The 22516-nt window shown below is 43.2% G+C and overlaps 1 protein-coding gene across 1 annotated transcript in view; it reads right to left on the reverse strand.

Annotated features, from left to right (window-relative positions):
* The window catches only part of CA8 (carbonic anhydrase 8), a 246188-nt gene that overhangs the window by 102889 nt on the left and 120783 nt on the right, over positions 1-22516 (reverse strand). Inside the window, exon 5 of the mRNA XM_029591353.1 lies at positions 7822-7884. Within this exon, the coding sequence (XP_029447213.1) occupies positions 7822-7884 (63 nt within the window). The remainder of the gene's footprint in view (positions 1-7821; positions 7885-22516) is intronic.

Genomic DNA, 22516 nt, shown 5'->3' on the forward strand with positions numbered 1-22516 from the left:
ACATCAAAACCAGGGTAAAACCATAAATAATAAGAAAGAAAGTTACAATGAACAGGGAGAGTAGTTCAGGACAATTGAAAGTAGAAGGAATTAGATTAAGATAACCCTTTTTAAGGAAATGCGCAACAGGCAACTATATACAATTGTTTTGCAAGTCATTGTTAGTTGGGGAGAGTCTCATACTGGAAAGGCTTGAGAGAACCGCCAAGTTTTCAGTTTCTTTCTGAAGGAAAGAAGACATTGTTCCAGGCGTAGATCCAATGATGTTGGATCTACGTTGTTCCAGGCGTAGATCCTGATGCAAGCAGGAACTCAAAAGAGGCAAAACTGTTTAAGTTCCTGCAAAGTTAAAGTGCCTTGTGCTTTTAAAGTGCAGTGTGCAGCTCATTCGAGGCATTCCCTATGAAGCAGAATGTTATCATCAAGGGGGTCAAATGGGCAGGGCTTCACCCACATCATGGCTCACCTCCCTAGATGCAGGCAGGAACTCCAAGGAGGCAAGACTGTCCAATTTCAGGGAAGTTAAAGTGCCTTGTGCAAATTTTACAGAAAATGGAAGACATCAGGATGACTGCTGAGTGAAAAATATACACTTTAAAAACTGAAGAAAATGGTTATTTGATACATTGTATGAGGTCACATTTGGGTAGTGTATCATTTTTTTCCAAGTTGTGCAGGCCAGGTATGTATACCCAACAAAGGGTTTATTGAGAAAGAAGTATGGGCTTGAATAGGTGGCATTAGGCCAAACACATGCTGACCTATAATAGATAACCTAATGCAAAGGTTATGAAGAGAGTTACGGGACATATACTTGTCATCTTGCCAAATGATTTTATTATGTGCTTTTTCATTTGCCTTTCTTGCAGTTTTAAGGGTCAGTAAATTAGTAATTTCATTCAAAATCAAATAGTAATATTGTATACTTGAACTGTGTTCCTTTATACAGTTGGGTCCATTTTCAAAAGCCCGTTGAGCAGAAAAGATAATTGGGATAATGTTACCTGGTTATCTTCAACTGGATTTTGAGTCAGACCTAACCAGCTGGGCTTATTTGTACAACCAGAATTAAAATCAGAGCTAACTGGATACATTCTGTCCTCTGATCTAGCCTCGCCCCTAACCCCAACCTGCCTCTCTTTTAACCTGCTAAATTTAGGAGCCTTGTGCATTTAACCTGTTAGATTTAGCCAATCAGAAGGGGGGAAGAGAAATTTTTAACTGGTTAGGTTTAACTGGCTAATTCTGGAAGATAGCCAGTTAAACCTTTTGAAAATCTTCCCCTTTGTGACTAGTTTCCAAATATGAAGCCTGATCCCTCAAAGCAATGAGCACAGTGTTAATGTGTGTATGTGATTCAAAATTTGGTCTTGCTTCTATTTTCCAAAATAAAACCTCATGGCTTCATTAGACATTCACTATTCCTTTGCCTTTTACAGGCAATAGAATTAAGCAAAGCTGTCGTGGAGGTGAACCCTTTGTTGCGATTCGGCCTGTGACAGGTGCCACAGACCACTTCTCCACCTTCTTTTGCTCTTCTCTCCCTTCTGCTGCAGCTATGGCAGGAGCCGCGCTGCACTCTTCATATGGCCTGGAGGCCGTCAGCATTTCATCAGGCGGCAGGAGCCGTGCTACTTCCCTGCAAGCGGTCCGGAGACCGCCGACGTGCTTCCTGTGCGGCAGGAGCCACGCTTCCACCTCCCTTGCAGCCCAGAGGCCGCGCTTGCATCTCCTCTTGTGGCAGGAGCCACACTGTGATGTCCACCACGGCCCGGAGGCCGCCGAAGGGTCCTTCATGTGGCAGGAGTCACGTTTCAGCATCCCCATTTGGCCCAGAGATCACAATCCTTACTTTGAGCCCTCCGCGGGAGAGGGCCATCATCCCTGGACTCGCCTGACAGCCGGAGCCATCCCTGGCTTACCTTCAGTGGCAGGGAACCGCCTGTGTCTTCAGGGCCTGTCCTGAGGCCTAGTTCCAGTTCGGGGCCTGCTCCTCCTTCAGCTCAGTCTTTGGCGTCACAGCAGGGCCACTGTCCATGGCCCTAGACTTCCTGCTTCCTTCCTAGGGGCAAGGCCGGCTCTCTCTTCTTCTTTTAAAGGGCCAGCAAGGGAGGAGGTCCATTTCTGACAGCATCGTGGGAGTCGCCCCTTCTTCCCTTCAAAATGGGCTCATCGTCATTCCTTCCTGGCCTTCGCAATGAGCCAGTCCTTCTTAGGACTTCTCTGAATCTAGCTTCTCGTTGGCACTCTGTTCTTGATTGGAATTCCATGCCTTCATCCTGGTATCTTGTCTCATCAGCTTCTGTGTTCCAGATGAGACCAAACATTGCATTGTCTGAGTCTCTCTACTGTGCACAGGTGCGGTGGTGGTGAAGGTCCATCTACACCAGCCTACACTTGGATGCCTCTCACCTGCCTCGGCGCTTGCTGGAGCTCCTCTGCAGCTGCGTCGTCGCCCAGAGGTACACATATACCACCAGAGATGGGTCCGCTACCTGCGGTCCCACAACATCCTTGACCTGAGGTAGCGTTGGTGCTACCTTTGTCCTCCCCGTTGGGAGGTGAGGCCAGACGGGAAGAGGAGGCCAACTGGACCTATGCCAATACCAGCCCTCGTCCCCTGCAGGTTGAGCCCTTGGGTGCCGGGGCCAGCTGGACTTAGGTGGGCCTCCGCGTGGATGATCTTGTAAGGACGGCCAGAGGATGGGACACCGGAGAGCAGCAACTGAAGGAGTCCAACTGTGGGATAAAGCTGGCGAGACTGAGAGGCTGAACCAGAGGGCTTGGCAGAAGAGAGTCAGCTTGATAGGGAGAGGAATCCAGACAGGAAGGTGGTACCTGCGAGGGGTGTAAGTCAGGTCCAGGTGAAGAATCAGATGAGGTGGCAAGGCAAGAGTTTGAGTCCAGGCAAAGGGTCAGAGGCAGGTAGCAAGGCACAAAGTCAATAGGTCAGAGGCAGTCAGCAAGGCACGAAGTCAAGTCCAGGCAATTGGTCAGTGTCAACGAATACATCTGAAAGGTATAGGAGGACAGGAACAGGAACTGGGACTGAGGCAGGATCAGGAACTGGAACTGAAGCAGGATCAGGAATGCAGGAATGCAGAGCACAGCTGAACAGCATGGAGACCTGTTGCCAAGGCGGTCTGACCACCGGAGCTCTCCTTAAATAGGAGTGTTTGATGACTTCATCGGAAGAGGCAGCAGGTGGCTTTCCCGCCATTGTCCCTTTAAATTCAGATTTGTGCGCGCCTAAGGAGGCAGTGGTGGCATCTATCTACATGGCGGGGGAAAGGCCATGGTGGGCTTGGAGGGACTCCCCACCACACGGGGTGCTCTGGGAATCAAGAGAGCAGAACAAGAGCGGGAGCTACTGCCCGTGCCACCAAAGGAGAAGGGGCCAGCCTGGAGAGCTGGCTTCTAGGGGTGAGTGAACCAAGCCATGGGCCTGTGATGGCCAGGAAGTGTAACAGTACTCCCCCCTTTACTGCCCCCTCCTGGAGGTCTAGGTTTCCCAGGATGTGCGGCATGAATTTGTTGAAGCAGATCTTTATCAAGGATATTGACAGCTGGTTCCCAGGAATTTTCTTCAGGACCATATCCTTCCCATGAGAGTAAATATTCCCACTTTTGACCCTTCTTATGAACATTGAGAACCTCTTGTACTCGATAGTGTCTTGGTCTTGGTGACTAGGGCAGACGTTCAGGAATCTTGCGTGAAGGCCAACAGAGGATCAGTGGCTTGAGAAGTGATACATGGAAAGAAGAATTATGGATTCCTAAGCTGGGAGGAAGGCCAATACATCGGATAACAGGGAACAGCCCAATGTACCTGGGAGCCAAGCTTTGCTACAGAAGCTTCAGGTGAATGTGGTGTGTGCAAAGCCACACTCTGTCGCCTGTTTGGAATTCAGGAGCAGGTCTGCGATGAATGTCCGCAGACTTCTTTGCATGGACAGCCACCTCTTTGAGCTTTCAATGGTGTGGATCCACAATGCATGTAGGGCCGAAGCTGTATTCTGAGCTGCAGGAGATGGAACAGCTAGAGGCACATTCCACACAGCTAGAGGCAAATTCCACACATTATGAAAGGTGGAAAGAAGGCAAATTGATTACCGGCATGGTTAAAAGGGGAGGTGAAAGGAGCTATTTTAGCCCAAAGATCTTCATTCAAAAATGGGAAGAAGGATCCAACAGAAGAAAATAGGATAATGCATAAACGTTGGCAAGTTAAATGTAAGACATTGATAACACAGGCTAAGAGAGAATTTGAAAAGAAGTTGCCGTAGAGGCAAAAACTCACAGTAAAAACTTTTTAAAATATATCCGAAGCAGAAAGCCTGTGAGGGAGTCAGTTGGACTGTTAGATGATCGAGGGGTAAAAGGGGCACTTATTTATTTATTTATTTATTTATTTATTTATTTAAAGGCTTTTATATACCGGAGTTCATGCACTAGTGCATACCACTTCGGTTTACACAGAACAAGGATCAGAAAATTACATCAAACAGATTGAACAATTAAACAAATATACAATTACATCCAACGATTGGGTATAAATAACATGGCTAACTTAGTAGGAACTTAGAGTTTGAGGTAAAGGAGAGAAATAGTACCAAGTGGTAACAGAACAATGTTAATAGCTAAATAATAAATATAAATAGTAAATACAAATTCTTATAATAAATACAGATGCTTACAGATTACAGTCTTCATGAAAAGTTTACGTCTACAGAATAGGGTTAAGTAAATAAGAACTGGCGGTTATTTCTTTAGGAGTGAAGATAAGGCCATCGCGGAAAGATTAAATGATTTCTTTTCTTCGCTGTTTACTGAAGAGGATGTTGGGGAGGTTCCCGTACTGGAGAAGGTATTCATGGGTAATGATTCAGATGGACTGAACCAAATCTGCGTCATAGACGATGTGGTAGACCTGATTGACAAACTTAAGAGTAGTAAATCACCTGAACCAGATGGTATACACCCCAGAGTTCTGAAGGACTAAAAAAATGAAATTTCAGACCTATTAGTAAAAATTTGTATCCTGTCATTAAAATCATCCATTGTACCTGAAGACTGGAGGATAGCTAATGTAACCCCCATATTTAAAAAGGGCTCCAGGGGCGACCCGGGAAACTACAGACCAGTTAGCCTGATTTCAGTGCCAGGAAAAATAGTGGAAAGTTTTCTACATATCAAAATCATAGAACATATAGAAAGACATGTTTTAATGGAACAAAGTTAGCATGGCTTTACCCATGGCAAGTCTTGCCTCAAAAATCTGCTTCACTTTTTTGAAGGAGTTAATAAACATGTGGATAAAGGTGAACCTGTAGATATAGTATACTTGGATTTTCAGAAGGCATTTGACAAAGTTCCTCATGAGAGGCTTCTAGAAAAAATAAAAATTCATGGGATAGGTGGCGATGTCCTTTCGTGGATTGCAAACTGGCTAAAAGACAGGAAACAGAGAGTAGGATTCAATGGACAATTTACTCAGTGGAAGGGTATGGGCAGTGGAGTGCCTCAGGGATCTGTATTGGGACCCTTACTTTTCAATATATTTATAAATGATCTGGAAAGAAATACAACAAGTGAGGTAATCAAATTTGCAGATGATACAAAATTGTTCAATCATAGTTAAATCACAAGCAGATTGTGATAAATTGCAGGAAGACCTTGTGAGGTTGGAAAATTGGGCATCAAAATGGCAGATGAAATTTAATGTGGACAAGTGCAAGGTGATGCATATAGGGAAAAATAACCCATGCTATAGTTACACAATGTTAGGTTCCATATTAGGTGCTACTACCCAAGAAAGAGATCTAGGCGTCATAGTGGATAACACAATGAAATCGTCAGTTCAGTGTGCTGCGGCATTCAAAAAAGCAAACAGAATGTTGGGAAATATTAGAAAGGGAATGGTGAATAAAACGGAAAATGTCATAATGCCTCTGTATCGCTCCATGGTGAGACCGCACCTTGAATACTGTGTACAATTCTGGTCGCCACATCTCAAAAAAGATATAATTGCTAGAGATGTGAATCGGAACCGGAATCGGTTCGGATTCCGGTTCCAATTCACATGTTGGTTTTTTCCCATCGGGCCAGATCGCGGTTTTGTTTATCGGCTGTGCCCCAGCCGATAAACAAAAAACCCACCCAACCCTTTAAAGCTAACCCCTTAGCTTCCCCCACCTTCCCGACCCCCCCAAAAACTTTGTACAGGTACCTGGTGGTCCAGTGGGGGTCCCAGGAGCGATCTCCCGCTCCGGGCTGTCCTCCTGCTCCTGGGCCGTCGGCTGCCACTAATCAAAATGGCGCCGATGGCCCTTTGCCCTTACCATGTGACAGGGTAACCGTACCATTGGCCGGATCCTGTCACATGGTAGGAGCACTGGATGGCCGGCGCCATCTTGTGCTCCTACCATGTGACAGGGGCTGACCAATGGCACCAGTAGCCCCTGTGACATAGTAAGGGCAAAGGCTATTGGCGCCATTTTGAATACTGGCAGCCGACAGTCCGAGTGCAGGAGTTTGCTCCCAGACTTTTGGCAAGTCTTGTGGGGGTCAGGAGGGTCCTCCAAGACTTGCCAAAAGCCCCTGGTGGTCTAATTCGTCCTTGTTTGGAGAACCCGAAAAATGAATGTAATTTTTCTAAAATTTCAGAAAAATTTTGTTTTTCAGGTTAGTGCACACTAACCCAAAAACTGGGGTCCCCCGAAAAAAAAAAACCTGAACCGCAGGAAAATCGAAATTTCCTGCGGCAGGCTGAAAACAAAGCCTGAACTGAACAATTTTACTGCTGCACATCTCTACTGCCCACTGCCACTGAAGCAGAAGGGGCCAGCCCAGAGAGCTGGCATCGGGGGTAAGTGAACCCAGCTGCGGCGGCCGGAAAGCTTAACAAAAAGCACCTCATGGCTAACCTAATGAGCAGCAGCAGGTTGAGAACCAGAGAAACCACAGTTCAAATCCGACTGATATTCCTTGTCACCTTGAGCAAGACACTTCCCCCTCCAGTGCCTCAGGTTCAAACTTAGGGGCCTATTTACTAAAGGTTTTCTCCTATTCTATGTCATAGGTGAAAAATACTTAGTAAATAGGGCCCTTGGATTGTAAGTCCTCTGGGGACAGGGAAATACTTATTACACCTGATTGCAACTTGCCTTGAACTTCAAGTGAAAAGGTGTAATCTGAATCTAAAACTCCAAAAATGCTCAGACATATATATCTAATGCCAAATCAGCTTGTCGTAGTGAATGGGAAAACTATATTACTCTCTTCCCTTGTCTCTTGTTTAGGACAGAAAGATTTTCCTTTCCTGAAACAAAACTATAGATAAATGATGGTCAGTAGCCAAAAACAAACAAGTGACAGAAAGTGAACTTTATATTGCGGGGGTTTCTTCAACTTTATTCAGAAAAAGTACTTTTCAAATACATCTCCTGTGAAAAGATAATGGCTTTGTTGGCTGAATGATCCTTTACAGATTCCAGCCGTGATTTATTGTGGGCCTCCTGTAAGTTCTCTTCTGGTATGAATCAAAGCAAAATGTGACATATGGGGGCACAATGACACTGCTATTTCCAAATAAAAGCAGGATATAGATCTGTTATCTTTCATAGCTCTTGTGTTCACATTAACTACACTGAGCCTCCAGGCATGTTATCTTTTCAACAGAAACATTTCTGATACTGAGCTCTTAATTCCTGTTTATCTTATTGACAATGTCTGCTTCACTTATTCTCTAATAATACAAAGCATGTTTCTCACTCTCTCTCTCCCTCTCTCTCTCTCTGCCTTCTTCAAACAAAGCCTTACCTTGTACTGGATCTCCTGGAGAACTTCAGTTACAGCCTTCAGGCCAGAATGCTCCTTTCCTATCTATAGCATAAACAAACAGGAGAAAATTATTATAGCAATTAAGGGATACTCATGTTAGATTTAGATTATAAACTACTTTATGTTTAAGTATGAATCATCTTTGGAGGCAGAATGTTTAAAAACTGTACAGTAAAATAAATATGAACATTTAGTGTTTATAAAGAGATAAATGTCCTGATAGTAAACTAATAATGTTTATGAGAAAGAATTATTTATTTATTGTTTGCAAATCACCCTTCCATCAAGGACTCTGATTGGGTGCTAAAACATTCATCAGAAAAAATATAATATAGTAAGACAAACAAATAGCTGAATTATAATATAAAAAACAGAATAAAAATGTAAACATATAAGATAATAGCAAAGATAAATATGAACCTCATGTAAACAATGAATATAAATAAAAAACTTAAACATAATCAGCTAAATGCACATACAAACCACCATGGTTAATATGCTTTTTCAGATAGTCTCTGGGAGTTCAACTTTCAAAACTGTCCGCAATACACCTTTTGCCTATAGGAAGGCCAACTTTCAAGCAATTTCACGGGATGGCATATACGTGTGTATGTGGCAGTATGTAGTTTTACCATCGGATTTTATAACAAGCATGCATCACATATGCACATATTATGAAATGTGTACTTTTAACCAACAATCAAAGAAAGGAACAGTGGAAACAAATGTAATAGTGGTAAAAAACTTAAAGACATGTAAGGGTGTCAGCAAACCAGGAACAAGTGCAAGAACACCTTTAAGGTGGTAGCTCGGACATTTCAATCATTCACCCATATGTAATACATAGAGCATTCTAAACAGTATTCAAATGAACCTATAGGTACAATGCTCAGAGAAATCAGCATGATAGAAGAGGTACAAAAACCCCGACGTCAGCTGGATTTTCAGATCTCCTGCATCAGGGGGACTTATCTGAGAGCTTGAGACTCCTCTCCATAGTCAAACACTCTGTCTGGATTTCCCGATCTCCAATCAAATCAAGAATGGCGGCAAAAGTCCCATGGGCATCAAAGTATTCAAACAATGGATCCGACAAACCTTTTCCGTAGGAAAAAAATCAGCAGAACCAGGGGTCACGATTTGAGGCTCCAGGGAGGAAGATTCAGAACCAATGTCAGGAAGTATTTCTTCACGGAGAGGGTGGTAGATGCCTGGAATGCCCTTCCGGAGGAAGTGGTGAAGACCAGAACTGTGAAAGACTTCAAAGGGGCATGGGATAAACACTGTGGATCCATAAAGTCAAGAGGCCGCCAATGAAGAGTGGGTGACTCGCCAGAATGATGGCTACTGCCTGGACACAATACCCTTATTCAATAAACATACACATGCTTACTGTGACTCCAACATCGCTCTAAGCTTCAACAGAAAGAGGAAATGGAAAAAAGGATTTGCACTCACAAAGAGGGGAGTAGCTGGCTTGTTACGGCGGTTACTACCCCAAACCAAATAAGCCTGATACTTCACTTTCAATGCATATACAGCATAGCTCTCTGCTTCAACGACAGGGGAGAAGAATAACTGATACTTCACACATCCAGCAGAGCTCTCTGCTTCAACGGCAAGGGAGAAGAAAAAGGGTTCGCACTCACAAAGCGGGGAGTAGCTGGCTTGTTACGGCGGTTACTACCCCAAACCAAATGTGCCTGATACTTCACTTTCCATGCATATCCAGCATGGCTCTCTGCTTCAACGGCATGGGAGAATGACTGATACATCACGCATTTCCAGCATAGCTCTCTGCTTCAACAGCAGGGGAAAAAAACAAAACAAAACTGATGCTTCACGCATATCCTGCATAGCTTCAACGACAGGGGTGAAGAAAAAAAGGATTCGCAATCACAAAGCGAGGAGTAGCTGGCTTGTTACGGCGGTTACTACCCCAAACCAAATGTGCCTGATACTTCACTTCACTTTCAATGCATATCCAGCATGGCTCTCTGCTTCAACGACAGGGGAGAAAAAAACTGATACTTCACGCATATCCAGCATAGCTCCCTGCTTCAACGGCAGGGGAGAAGAAAAAACAACCAACAAGGGCTGTACAACATAGTCTAGGTAAAACAAATAAGCATGGGTGTAGCTTGCTTATCGCGGCGGTTACTACCCCTACTACCCCTAACTAATCAAGCTAGATATTTCACTTGGATGCAGCTCCATCACTGCTCTCTACATTAATGGTGGGGGTGGAAGGGGAATAGAACAAAGAGCTAAGAGAAACAGATAAGTATGAGAGAAAAAATGTGTGAAGCTTGCTGGGCAGACTGGATGGGCCATTCGGTCTTCTTCTGCTGTCATTTCTATGTTTCTATGTTTCTATTTCTGTTCCATTTGCAGCAGATGACGGAAAAAAAAATCCTCCATGCCAATTCTGAGAAATTTGGGCTAATACACAAAATCGTAATTCATAAAATGTGTTTCCCAATTCCAAATAATATTGTACTAAAGGCAAGGATAAAAAATTATTTTGCAAGTAGCTCCGATGCACGATCATACCGCTGCATAATAGATAGTGCGGGTAGTTTTACTGACATAAAATGTATTGAATGAGCATTTAATGATGTATACTACACACATAGATTAACAATTAGATGAATGGTGGAGGTAAATCACACAGTAAGTGTGTGAACTCAATAGTATCTGTATTCATACTGAACAAACAGAGCAGTGGCTACAAGGGGCATGACCTGGTCTAGATATGACAAGTCTCAGGGATTCTCGTTGGAAGTCAGAGTGTACTAATCTGTCCCGCAGATTCGTACCACATGTAAATGCAAATCGTGGAAGATCTTGAAATGCAGGGTACAATTGTAAAAGATGCCAATATTTCCGAATAATTGGGCAAGTCGCACTAACTCCCAGAAAATAAGGGAGCACGCAAGCCAAAGACTCTGAAGGGGTAGTCTGTCGTGGAGTTAATAACCATTCTCTATGCGAGAATTTTGCACATAGGTAAGCTCTCCTGATATAGGACTTCAAGTAGCCCCAAGCTGGAAAGCTTGCTAATAATATAGCTGCTTGGGATTTAATGTCTTCCAAGCTAGTGCAGATGCATCGGGGCTGAAAGAATTGTCCAACAGGTAAATTCTTCTTCAGCTTGATGGATGTGCACTTGTGAAATGTAAATAGGAATTCGTATGTGTCAGTTTCCTATATAAGGTGGTCTGAAATTCACATGAAGTTTTAAGAATAGTCATGTCCAAAAATATTTTAGACTCGTGGATAGTAGCGGTAAATTAATGGATTATTAATCCATTTGATAAATGAATTCAGATGTGTCAGCCTCCCCAGAAAAAGAAAATATCATCTATATATCATCTCCATAAAAATACATTTATATTCATTGTTTACATGAAGGGGCCATCTATAATCCAAGTGGTCTCAAAATCTGTCATAAACAAATTGGTCACATCTGGAGCCATAGTAGCCCCCATGGCTGTACCACATATTTCTTAATAAAAGTGACCATCAAATGCAAAATAGTTCTGTGTAGGGATGTGAATCGTTTTTTGACAATTTAAAATTTCGTCCGATATTTTTTAAATCGTCAAAAATCGTTAAAGAGTGTGATACAATAGAAATTCCCCCGATTTATCGTGAAAAATCATTAATCAGGTTTGTGTCCACTAACGGGAGTTATTTGGGGGGCGGGCGGGAAAACCGGCACACCAAAACAACCCCTAAACCCACCCCAACAGTTTAAAACTAATCCCTTACCTTCCCCCACCCTCCCAAACCCCAAAAACATTTTAAAATCACCTGGTGGTCCAGTGGAAGCCCCGTGACCGATCGCCCACTCTTGGGCTGTCGGCTGCCACTAATAAAAATGGCGTCGATGGTCCAATAAAAAAAAAAACATTTTTATTAGCGCATCCGACGGCCTGAGAGCGGGAGATTGCTCCCCGCACCCCCACTGGACCACCAGGTAATTTTAAAACGTTTTTGGGAGGGGGGATCGGGAGGGTGGGGGAGGCTAAGGGGTCAGTTGTAAAGGGTCAGGGTGAGTTTTTTGTTTATCGGATTGGGCACAGCCGATAAACAAAAAACCAATCGGGCCGGACGATAAAAATTATAAGAATTGAATCGGAACCGGAACTGAACCGATTCCGGTTCTGATTCACATCTCTAGTTCTGTGTGAGCACAATTTTTGTTAACTTGCATAGAAACTGAGTATGGATATGATGGGGACATTCCCTCATGTGCAAGGCCTGTTCAATGATCTTCAAAGCCTGATTTTGAGGATGTTAGAATATAATGCCTCTACATCAAGTGTAAAAAGGTAGGTAATAGTGGTACAAGTGAAATCATTCAGCTGATTAATCAAAAATTGAGAATCTCTAAGAAAGGATGGAATCAGTGGAACCACTGGGACAAGAAATGTATCCACAAACTGGGAAAGTGTTTCTAACAGGGAATCTTGGCTAGAAACAATTGGTCTTCCTGGAGGATTGTACAATCATTTATGAATCTTGGGTAGTAAATAGAAAACTGGAACAAGCGGGTGACTGGATAATAAAAAAGTGGCTTCCCTCTTAGGGGTCATTTTTAAAAGAGATTGCACGCAAAAAGGGACTTTTTGCACGTGAAAAGTCTCTTTTCACGTGCAATCACTAAATGGGAGTGGAGTTGGCCCCGGAAGAGGAGGAGTCGGGGGCGGCACTGGGGCCAACTCTGTGGAGACATTGCTGGCGGCGAAAGGTAAGGCCCGATAAAAAAAAACCCACCCAGACCCTTTAAAACTGACCCCTTACCCTCTCCCACCCTCCCGAACCCTCCAAAAATGTTTTAAAATTACCTGGTGGTCCAGTGGGGGCGCTGGGAGCGATCTCCCGCTCTCGGGCCGTCGGCTGCGCTAATAAAAATGGCACCGATGGCCCTTTGCCCTTACCATGTGACAGGGTATCCGTGCCATTGGCTGGCCCCTGTCACATGGTTTGGCACTGAATAACTACACCTTTTATGGTGTAGTTATTCGGTATGAAAGCCGGCACCCAGCACACAACAGTGGTGCGATGGGTGCTGGCTTTCGTAGGCCTGCCTCCCCACTTCGCCCCCCCCCCGCCCCCCGTTACCACCAGATTTTCTAAGGTCTGTGACCTTAGAAAATCCAGGCCTTAGTGAGGAACCCAGCTGTAAGACCTTCTTCCACTTCTGTTTCAATAATTAGCTGTAAGGCCTGAGTCAGGTCTCCCAATAATAGATGGTAATAAGTACTGTCAAATAGCTGTCAGTGTACCTCGGTGAGGTTCATCTGGCGATCCAAAACCACTATTTTGCCACCTTTCTTTGAATCTGTTTGGTACATCTGCAGATGTTTGCATTTGCAATTTAACTGGATTCTTTGGATACAAAACTAAATATGTGTCAATAAAGTTTCTTTTCTCCTAGATTATGACAATAGGCGTATCATACGTCAAGACCAGAAGTACATCTATCTTTAAAGGCCAAGCTCTGGTCGAGTTGGTTTGTCATCATTCTTGATTTGATTGGAGATCGGGAAATCCAGACAGAGCGTTCAACTATGAAGAGGAGTCTCAAGCTTTCAGATAAATCCCCCTGATGCAGGACATTCAAATCATCTGCTGACATTGGGGTTTTTGTATCTCTTCTATCACGCTTATTTCTCTGAGCATTGTACCTATAGGTTCATTTTATGTTCATAAAAAAATACTTTAAAAATTATCAGGATTTGAATACTGTTTAAATTGCTTTTTGTATTACATATGGGTGAATGATTGAGACGTCCGGATTACCACCTTAAAGGTGTCTTGCACTTGTTCCCGGATTGCTGACACCCTTACATGTCTTTAAGTTTCTAAGCTTTTTGCCACTATTACATTTGTTTCCACTGTTCTTTTCTTTGATTGGAGATATTATCTTTGAGGACAGGATTTTGGGGGGTCATTTTTCTTAGTTGTGTACTTTTAACCCACAACATACACATATTTGTAGGTCCACATGCAAATACTTGCAATGCAATGAAACCATGTATTTCTATGCATTTAACACGCATAATTTACCCACCAATTTTAAAAATATGCATATATATATATTTTATGTACAAAAATAAATTAGGATTTACTCATGTAAGTCAGAATTTATATCTGTAAATCTATGTATTTTAAAATAAATGCGAGTGAGTGAAATTACCATTTTAACCAAATAGCCCACCAGTTTGCCCAGTCCTTCTCCAGGTCATTGATACCCTCCTGGTTTTTCAGCCTGAACTTCCCCCAGTTCCCCCAGATCTCCCACCCAGTGAGTAGTACACAATAAACATGTTTATCATGTTACAGATTTGATAGTGGAACCAATGTAGAGAACAGCCTTACCGTATTCTGTGAGATGATCAGGGTTGTCCGAGACACAATCCGATCGGGGCATTTTTAAAGATGGTGCCGGCCATCCAGTGCTCCCTCCATGTGACAGGGGCTGGCCAATGGCACGGATACCCTGTCACATGGTAGGGGCAAAGGCACCATTTTGATTAGTGGCAGCCGACGGCCTGAGAGCGGGAGATCGCTCCCGGGACCCCCACTGGACCACCAGGTACCTGTAAAATGTTTTTTGGGGGGTCGGGAGGGTGGGGGAAGCAAAGGGATTAGTTTTTTGTTTATCGGCTCGGGCGCAGCCGATAAACAAAACCGCGATCGGGCCCAATGAAAAAAAAACCCACATATGAATCCGAACCGGAATCCGAACCAATTCAGGTTCCGATTCACATCTCTAGTAGAGAACCACCTTACCTTATTCTGTGAGATAATCAGGGTTGTCTGAGAGGCAGTCCGGTCAGGGCAGGCAGCTGGCAAGAGTTCCAGAGCAAACAGATCCGATGGCAGGCTGTACAGCAACAAGGAAGGCTGCCTAATAAAGCCGTGTGGGCGGAAGTACAGAATAGGCAGTCAAATGTCCGATCTGTATTTCTTTATTGAGTGGAAAAGGATTGTACAAACTAGCCCGACTCTGGCCGAGTTTCGCCCTCTTTCAATAGGGCTGCTTCAGGGGCTCAATTTGATCGCTGTATCGTTAGTATATGTTTGGATTTCTAATGTATAAATTAAACAATGCGCTGCACAGCAAAACCACTCCAGCATCACTTCTGTATCTCTCCGGGTCAGGGCAAGCAGCAGACAAGAGTACCAAGGCAAACAGATCCAAAGGCAGGCAGCAAGACGAGGCAGGTCCAAGAAGCAGTCTGGGTCAAGACAAATAGCATACAAGAATGCAGGTAGGAACCACCGAAGCTTCAGCACAAGCAAGCCTGTAACCGAGGTGACGCTTTGCTGGAAAGCTCCCTTTAAATACAGTATTTTTCCAGTGCTACCACGTGAACTTCCAGCCAGGCTGCTGACGACAAAGAGGGGGAGGAGTCACGCCGCGAGGCACGTGGTGCCACGCTGAGCCAAGCGATGCCGTCGAGCTGCATACCGTGGGAGCCTGCTGGAGCCTTGCTGAACGGTAACATATCACTTATGCCAGATAATTAGAAGTGTAAATATGTGCGAGAAAGTTGGAAAATGTAAGCACATGTCTTTTAAAATAGCAACTTATGTGCATGACTGTTGCCCCTGCCCAGAAATTCCTCTAGACCCTGCATTTTTTAAGTACATATATGAGTGCGTAAAAATGAAAATACATGCATGTTTTGGACTTTTCTAAAATACGGATTACACGAGTAGAGGTTACTTATGCACGTATATGCTAATTTTTATGTGTGGAATGTTCTGAAAATTCACCTTTAAGTGAGCACATGACGATTTCTACTAGTATTTTATAAACTGTTTGGCAAGAGCTGCACAGTTTATAATATACCATATATTTTTGGCCGAAAGTATGCATGTATATATTAGTATACAGGTATATTTGTAATGCAGGAACACTTTACCCATTTTCTAAACTTATGCACAGGGAGGGTGACTTTCAAACAGCTCTATGCAGCCCCATGTATGCACATATATGGCTGAGTGGAGATCTACTACAGCATTTGTAACCTGCACATATTAGGTACACACAGATTATGATTTATACATATGTCTACCCCCATCATACACTTGTATGTTTCCTTATTCGCAAATATCTGCAATGCACTGAAAGCGCAAACTTTTCCTACCTATTTTAAAAACATGTGCATGTATACTTTACACATGAAAAAAACTGTGACTTGCTTACGTAAAACCCTGTTTATGTGCAGAAGTTGGTATTATTTTAAGAATACATAGACAAAAAAACAATTTGCCAAAACCTCTCCCAATTTACCCAGTTCCTCTCCAGGTCAACAAGACCCTCCTAGTTCTTCATTCTGCTCTCCTCCAGTTCACCCAACTAATAATGAATAACAGACGAGTCATATCAATTGCGCAAAATAATTAGTGGATGTAAAATAGTGTGAATAATTTGTCAAATGTACGCATGCAGGTCTCATAACATAGCAACTTGTGCACATGTTTCTTGGTCATGCCCCGGGACACCCTGAGATTGACCCTTTTTTCACATGTAAATGTGTGCAGATGAACTAAAAATACGCACATACTTTTGATGTTTACATGAGTACAAGCTATTTAAACATGTGTATGCTAATTATACACATGTAAATGTTTTGAAAATTCATCCCATACATTTTACATCTATTATAACAATGTGCATGTAATAACCCAGAATTATATATTTATTTATTTAACTATTTATTTATTTAGGTGTTTTATATACCATCATTCCAAAATAAGATCACAATGGTTTACAAGTTATCATTCAGTTTCAGGGTAAAATTTCCCACTTTAACTCAGCTTTCATGCTCTGGGTTTAATACAGTTTATATATAGTCAAGGTCATAGTCATATATTATCTAGTTTTGTGCATTATCTAGTTTCTTATAATTATAAATTCTAATTCTGGGTGAACACAACATTATCACGTATGCATTAATTAAGGAGCTATTTCATTTCATTGTCCTATGTGCCATGCTTACACTTAATATCGTTTGATTCTTTTTACTCAATTTACTTATACTGTTTAGAGTTCTGATAGTGATTGTCAGTTTGTTGGCTTTTATGTTAGAATATAGTCTTTTCTAAAGAGCCATGTTTTCAGTTCCCTTTTGAAACTCTTTCTATCTGTTATCAGATGTAGTGACTCTGGGAGAGAGTTCCATAACTTAGGGCCCAGTATGGAAAACCTGTGGTCTCTTATTTGCGTTGTGTGTGCTCCGTGTTGTAGGCATTTTTAAAAGTCCTTTGTCTTGCGATCTTAGGGCTCTCTGCTGTGTGTAGGGTTGAAGAGTCACTCCTAATAGGCATGGGTTAATATTGTTGATGATACTAAAAATTAGAGTAAGTACTTTATAGTGCATTCTGTATTGTACAGGAAGCCAGTGCAGTGCTATCAGCGAGGGGAGTGATATGGTCAAATTTTCTTGTCCCTAGTAGCAGTCTGGCTGAGGCATTTTGTAGTAATTGTAAATGTTTTATTAATCCAGAGGGTAGGCCTAGTAACAGGGAATTGCAGTAATCTATGTTGGAAAATATTAGTGATTGTAGCACCGTGCGGAAGTCCTGTTGTTGCACTGGGGGTGGACCCTTGTCCTGGGGCAGAGATGAAAAGCCTCCTGAAAGGGAATAGGAGACAGCTGCCCCCAGGGGCAGAGCACTGGAGGAGACAGATGCTAGGAAGAGCTTCACCACTGGAAGCCCGAGGTCCCCCCGGGAGGAGCCCGTAGGGACCCGGGCCGCTTGGACTTAGGTGGGCCTCGCAGGGTCTCCTAAGAGAGTGAAAGTCCGGCGTGCCCACAGAGACAGGGGGAGCGCGATTGGGTTCAAAGGTGGCTGCTGGTTGGAAAAGGGAGAATCAGAACAGTGTTGGTGATGACAAGGGAAGGAACAGAGCCAGAATCTGGAGATGAGGTCAGGCAGGCAAAGGTCAATGTCCAGAGGTCAGTCCAAGGAGTGGTCAGCAAAGCAGAGGTCAGGTTCCGAAGGTCAGATGAGGTCAAAGGCAGGCTGAGGTCTTGAGGCAGGCAGAAGGCAGGCAGGCAGGTCAGGAACAGGTTGAGGTCAGTATCAGAAAGACAGTCCGAGGGTACTACCTGGGTAGACAGACGAACACAGGAACAAGCAGGATACAGGAACTAGAATGCAGGAATGAGTCAGGAACAGAACTGGAACAGAAGGATCCTAGAATGAGTCTAGGAACAAGCAGGAACAAGTACAAGTGCAGAGGCAATCTCAGAACAAACCGACCCGATTACCAAGGCAAGGAAGCAGAGACAGGAACTTCCTTATATCGGGGGATCAATCAGGGCGTGCTGCAGAGCTAGGACCCGCCCTAGGTCCTACATGAGTCTGGGCAGTGTCGCACACGTGAGCGTGTATAGACATGGCCAACATGGCCGAGGACGCAGAACCACTGCGTGAGGCCCGACACACAGTGGAAGGCCCGGCGACCACTGCCGCGGGACGCCGGGGCTTAGCAGAACTGGCAACTACCATGAGGGAGGTCATCCCGGGACCCGCTGTGGAACCATGAAGTTGAGCAGGCCCTCGAGCAGGGCGTGGAACACCTGTATTGTTAGTATTTATTTCTTTATTTATTTATTTAAAGTCTCTTCTATACCGATATCCGTTCGCACATCTCATCGGTTCACAAAAAACAAGAACTTTTGGGCGGAGCCCTTACATATAACAGAAAAATACAATTAACTTTTGGGCAGAGCCCTTACATATAACCGAATAAATACACTAAACAGGGAGAGTGGGTAATACTGGCTAGGCAAAGCAATATCAATAAATCAATAAATAGATACCACAAACTATAAACATAACTATAAACATAAAAGGCAAGTACAAAAATCAGCGGACATAAGGCATTCTTAGTCATAGATCAATGGAAATTACAGAGGAAATTTATGTAGTGGGGGGGTAACATGGGGTAGGCTTGCTGGAAGAGCCAGGTTTTCAGTTTTTTTTGAATTTGGGTGTGTATGTCTCCAGTCAATGTAATATTCGAAGCTTGGAGTACCCTGTTTTAATTAGTTTGCTTATATGTTTTTTTCATTTACAAATTTTCATCAATCTGAATTCCTAGGTCTCATACCTGATCTGAGGGAGCAATGTTCACATTTCCTAGGTGTAGGATTAGCGGTGTGATTATTCTGGAATTTCATGAGGGTGGGGGGTTGTGTTTAGAGTTAATTTCAGCTGATTTAATCTTTGTTGTATGGAGGCAAGCATTTTATAAAGTATTTGGATTCTGTACTTCTGAAAATACTTGAGTGTCTACTTGGGGTCACAGTTCGCCAACACCTCTGTCAGTTCACCAGCTCTTTACCCCAAACACCCACCAGTTCACCCAGATTTCCCACCCAAAATCTTCAGGCAAAATGCAAGTGAAATTTCAATTGTGCAAGTCAGTTAGCAGGTATAAAAGTGTAGGGACAAGTTTGGTAATATATGGGGGTATATCACTTACAAAATGGCAAGTGACTATATATTACTAAATCCCACTCCAGAATGCCCTTAACTCGCCGCTTTTTTCCCTGTTAATATTTATGCATGCCACTGCAAATACACATCTATTTCTGAGTTTTACAAAATAGGATATATATTTACATGTATTTGCTACTTATGCACACTAGGGATGTGCAGGGAAAAAAAAATCATTTTCATTTTTCGGTTCATTTTCAGGAGGGTTTTTTTCCAACAAATTTCAGTTTTTAGATTGCTTGATTTGTTTCATTTGTGTGAAAAAAATGAATCAAGCAATTAAAAAACCAAAAACAACCAAAAAACTAAAATGAGCCCTCCCTCCCACACTCCTGGAAAAATGCTGGGGCTAGAATCCCCCCGGCCCCCATTTACCCTGTCTAGTGGGGATCCGCCAGCTTGGACTAGGCCAAAGCCTCGGACTTGCGTAGGCTGCCACGGCCTCGGCCTATGCAAGACCGAGGCTTCAGTCTATTACTAAGCCTGGTCGGGTCACGTCATTGGGCCTGGGTCCGGGCCAAGGCCTCGGCATTGGGACCCAGCCTCCAGGTTGGGTTGCAGCATTGAGCCTGGGTCTGAGCCAAGCCCTGGCCTAGACCTAGGTCCGATGCATTTGTTGCAAACAAAACAAGTGAATACGGTTTGTTTTATTTGCGGGGTCCACGATTTGGTTGAGGGCTCCTGAATGAAATGAATTAGTCTTATTTGTCGCATTTTGTAATTTTGTTTTAAACTAATGCACATCCCTAATGCACACATATGCTCATTTTATGCAAGCCATCCCTGGAAATTATCTCCTAATAACATGGATATCAATGTGCAAGGAATTCTAGATAACAGGCCCTAAGCAAGAAAAAATCTTCTTCTATGTTTCAGCCAGTCTTGCCAACTTTAATGTTGGAACCATAAACAGCACTTCTTGAGAAGAATGGAGGCTACATTTGGGGTTATATTATAGCCAACAATCTGTAATGTAATAAGGACCTTGGTTCCATAAACATTTAGGGGTTGACTTTCATAAGGATTTATGCACATAGGGGCAGAGTTTCAAAGGCCTACGTGCGTAGGGGGAGTTACGCACGCCGAGCCTATTTTAAAAAGCCCCAGGTCATGTGTAAGTCCTGGGGCTTGCAAAAAGGGGTGGTCCAGGTGCAGGGCGTAGGCAGGGAGGGGCGGTCCAGAGGCAGGAGAGGGGCGGGGTCAGGCTCCCAGCACAGCGGCCATATTTGCCACTGTGCTGGGGATCGCGTGCCGGCAGTCAACCAGCGCACGCAACTTGCACCTGCCCAGAGGCAGGCGCAAAAGGTAAGACAAAGGTTGGAGGGGGGTTAGAGTAGGGCTGGGGGGGGGGGGGGAAGGTTAGGGGAAGGGGTGGGAAGCACTGTTTTATGTATATAAATGGCCTTTTGAAAATCAACCAGGATCCTACACGCAAAAAAGTACATGCAAAACCTGATTTCATGCATACTTTTGTGCGGACCACAAGAAACATTCCAGGGGGTGGAGCTGGTATGGGGAAAGGATTTACTGGCATACGTTCAATTTTTAGATCTATAAACACAATGTTATACCTGCTCAGGGGCAGGAGTAACTTTGTGCATGTATGTCCATGTGCATAGCAGGTCAACCTGTGAATTTTCAAAACAGACTGAATCGCACAAATCCATTTTGAAAATTTGGGTACTTTATGCCTACAGATTTTAGCCCTAGATGGGCTGCTTGAAAGTTACCCTCCCTAAGACTAATGACAGTATCTTGAATTGAATCGAACTGAATATGAAATGAACAGTCAATGTAAAAAAAAGAATCCACAGAGTTGTTGAAATGTGATCATGAAATCTATGATTTAGTGCGATAAGGGCTGCAGTATTCTGAACTAAAAATGTAACCTAATGAAGTTGGGATAAAGTCAAACCAACATAATAATCTCATGAATTACAGTTACCAAGTTATCACTGGAAAAATAGGGATGCTAGTTGCACATCACATGTAGTCAGGTAAAGTAAACTCTGATTGAATTAGAGATCTAACTCTAAAAATTCAGTTCAGAGTTTAAGATTTGTGCTTTTGTTTACAGAGGCAACGCAGTTCCATTCAGAATTAAACGTGATGCAGCAAAAAGAACTGTACGTCTTTTAATCCAAGGTATCTCCATTTTATGAGAATTTATTTTGTTAGTTCTAAATCATGTAATAGCTAATTGAATGCCTGTTTGGAGTTATCAACTAAATAAGTATATAAAGAACCTAGTTCTCAATTCAGCATTGGTATATGAAAGAAATGTTAAGCTAAAACCTCTAGGGGCTGTACATAGATCTTAAATAATACAGGGGAAAGACTAGACCCCTGTAAAACAATATATTTTAATTCCCAGGCAGGAGAAAGGGCATTCTCCACCTGGACCTGGATAGAAATGAATGAGGAAAACCAGGTCAGTATAATGCCCCTGATCCCAAGAGCCCTCAGATGTTAAAGATTGTCATCAAAGGTAGCTAATAAATTTAATAGGACTACCAGTGAGAATCCATTGCAGAAACCAGACTGACTGTATATCCAGAAATACATGGTCTAGTTCTTCTAGAATAGTAAACAACTGGGCCACAACAGCTCATTCAACTAACTTGCTTAAGAAAGAAAGATGTAAAATGGGCTGATAACTATCTAACCAAAGGATTCAAATTTGTTTTCTCTTTACGAGAGGGCACATTACAGTATCCTTTAAATTTTCAGAGAATGCACCAGGTTTAACAATGAGTTGATGATACAGCAAAGTGGTTTGACCAAAGTAGCTGCCCCTTTTTTAGTCAATATTAAGGACAGGGATCAAGATAAGAGTTGCTAGGCTTGGCTATGTTTTTAACAACTCTGTGATTTCTTTAAAAGATATCAAATTGAAGGACTCCATCAGGTATCGCTGCAGATGGGATTTGCTCTCTGCATACCTTACTACTCTGCCTCCTTGGACTTTACCAGGGGTACCCGCTCCTCGGGGGTCTCGCTCTCTCTCTTGCTTTTCAGGTCGCAGTCTGGAACCGGTACTCGCTCCTCGAGGGCCCACATTCCCGGACCTGCTACCGAATACTACTTCTGCCAGGAAGTCACCGCTGCCTACAACACCAGTGAGGTACCATCTCTCTCTCAG

The sequence above is a fragment of the Rhinatrema bivittatum genome, chromosome 2 (genome assembly GCF_901001135.1).
Source record: "Rhinatrema bivittatum chromosome 2, aRhiBiv1.1, whole genome shotgun sequence".
NCBI classification, from domain to species: domain Eukaryota; kingdom Metazoa; phylum Chordata; class Amphibia; order Gymnophiona; family Rhinatrematidae; genus Rhinatrema; species Rhinatrema bivittatum.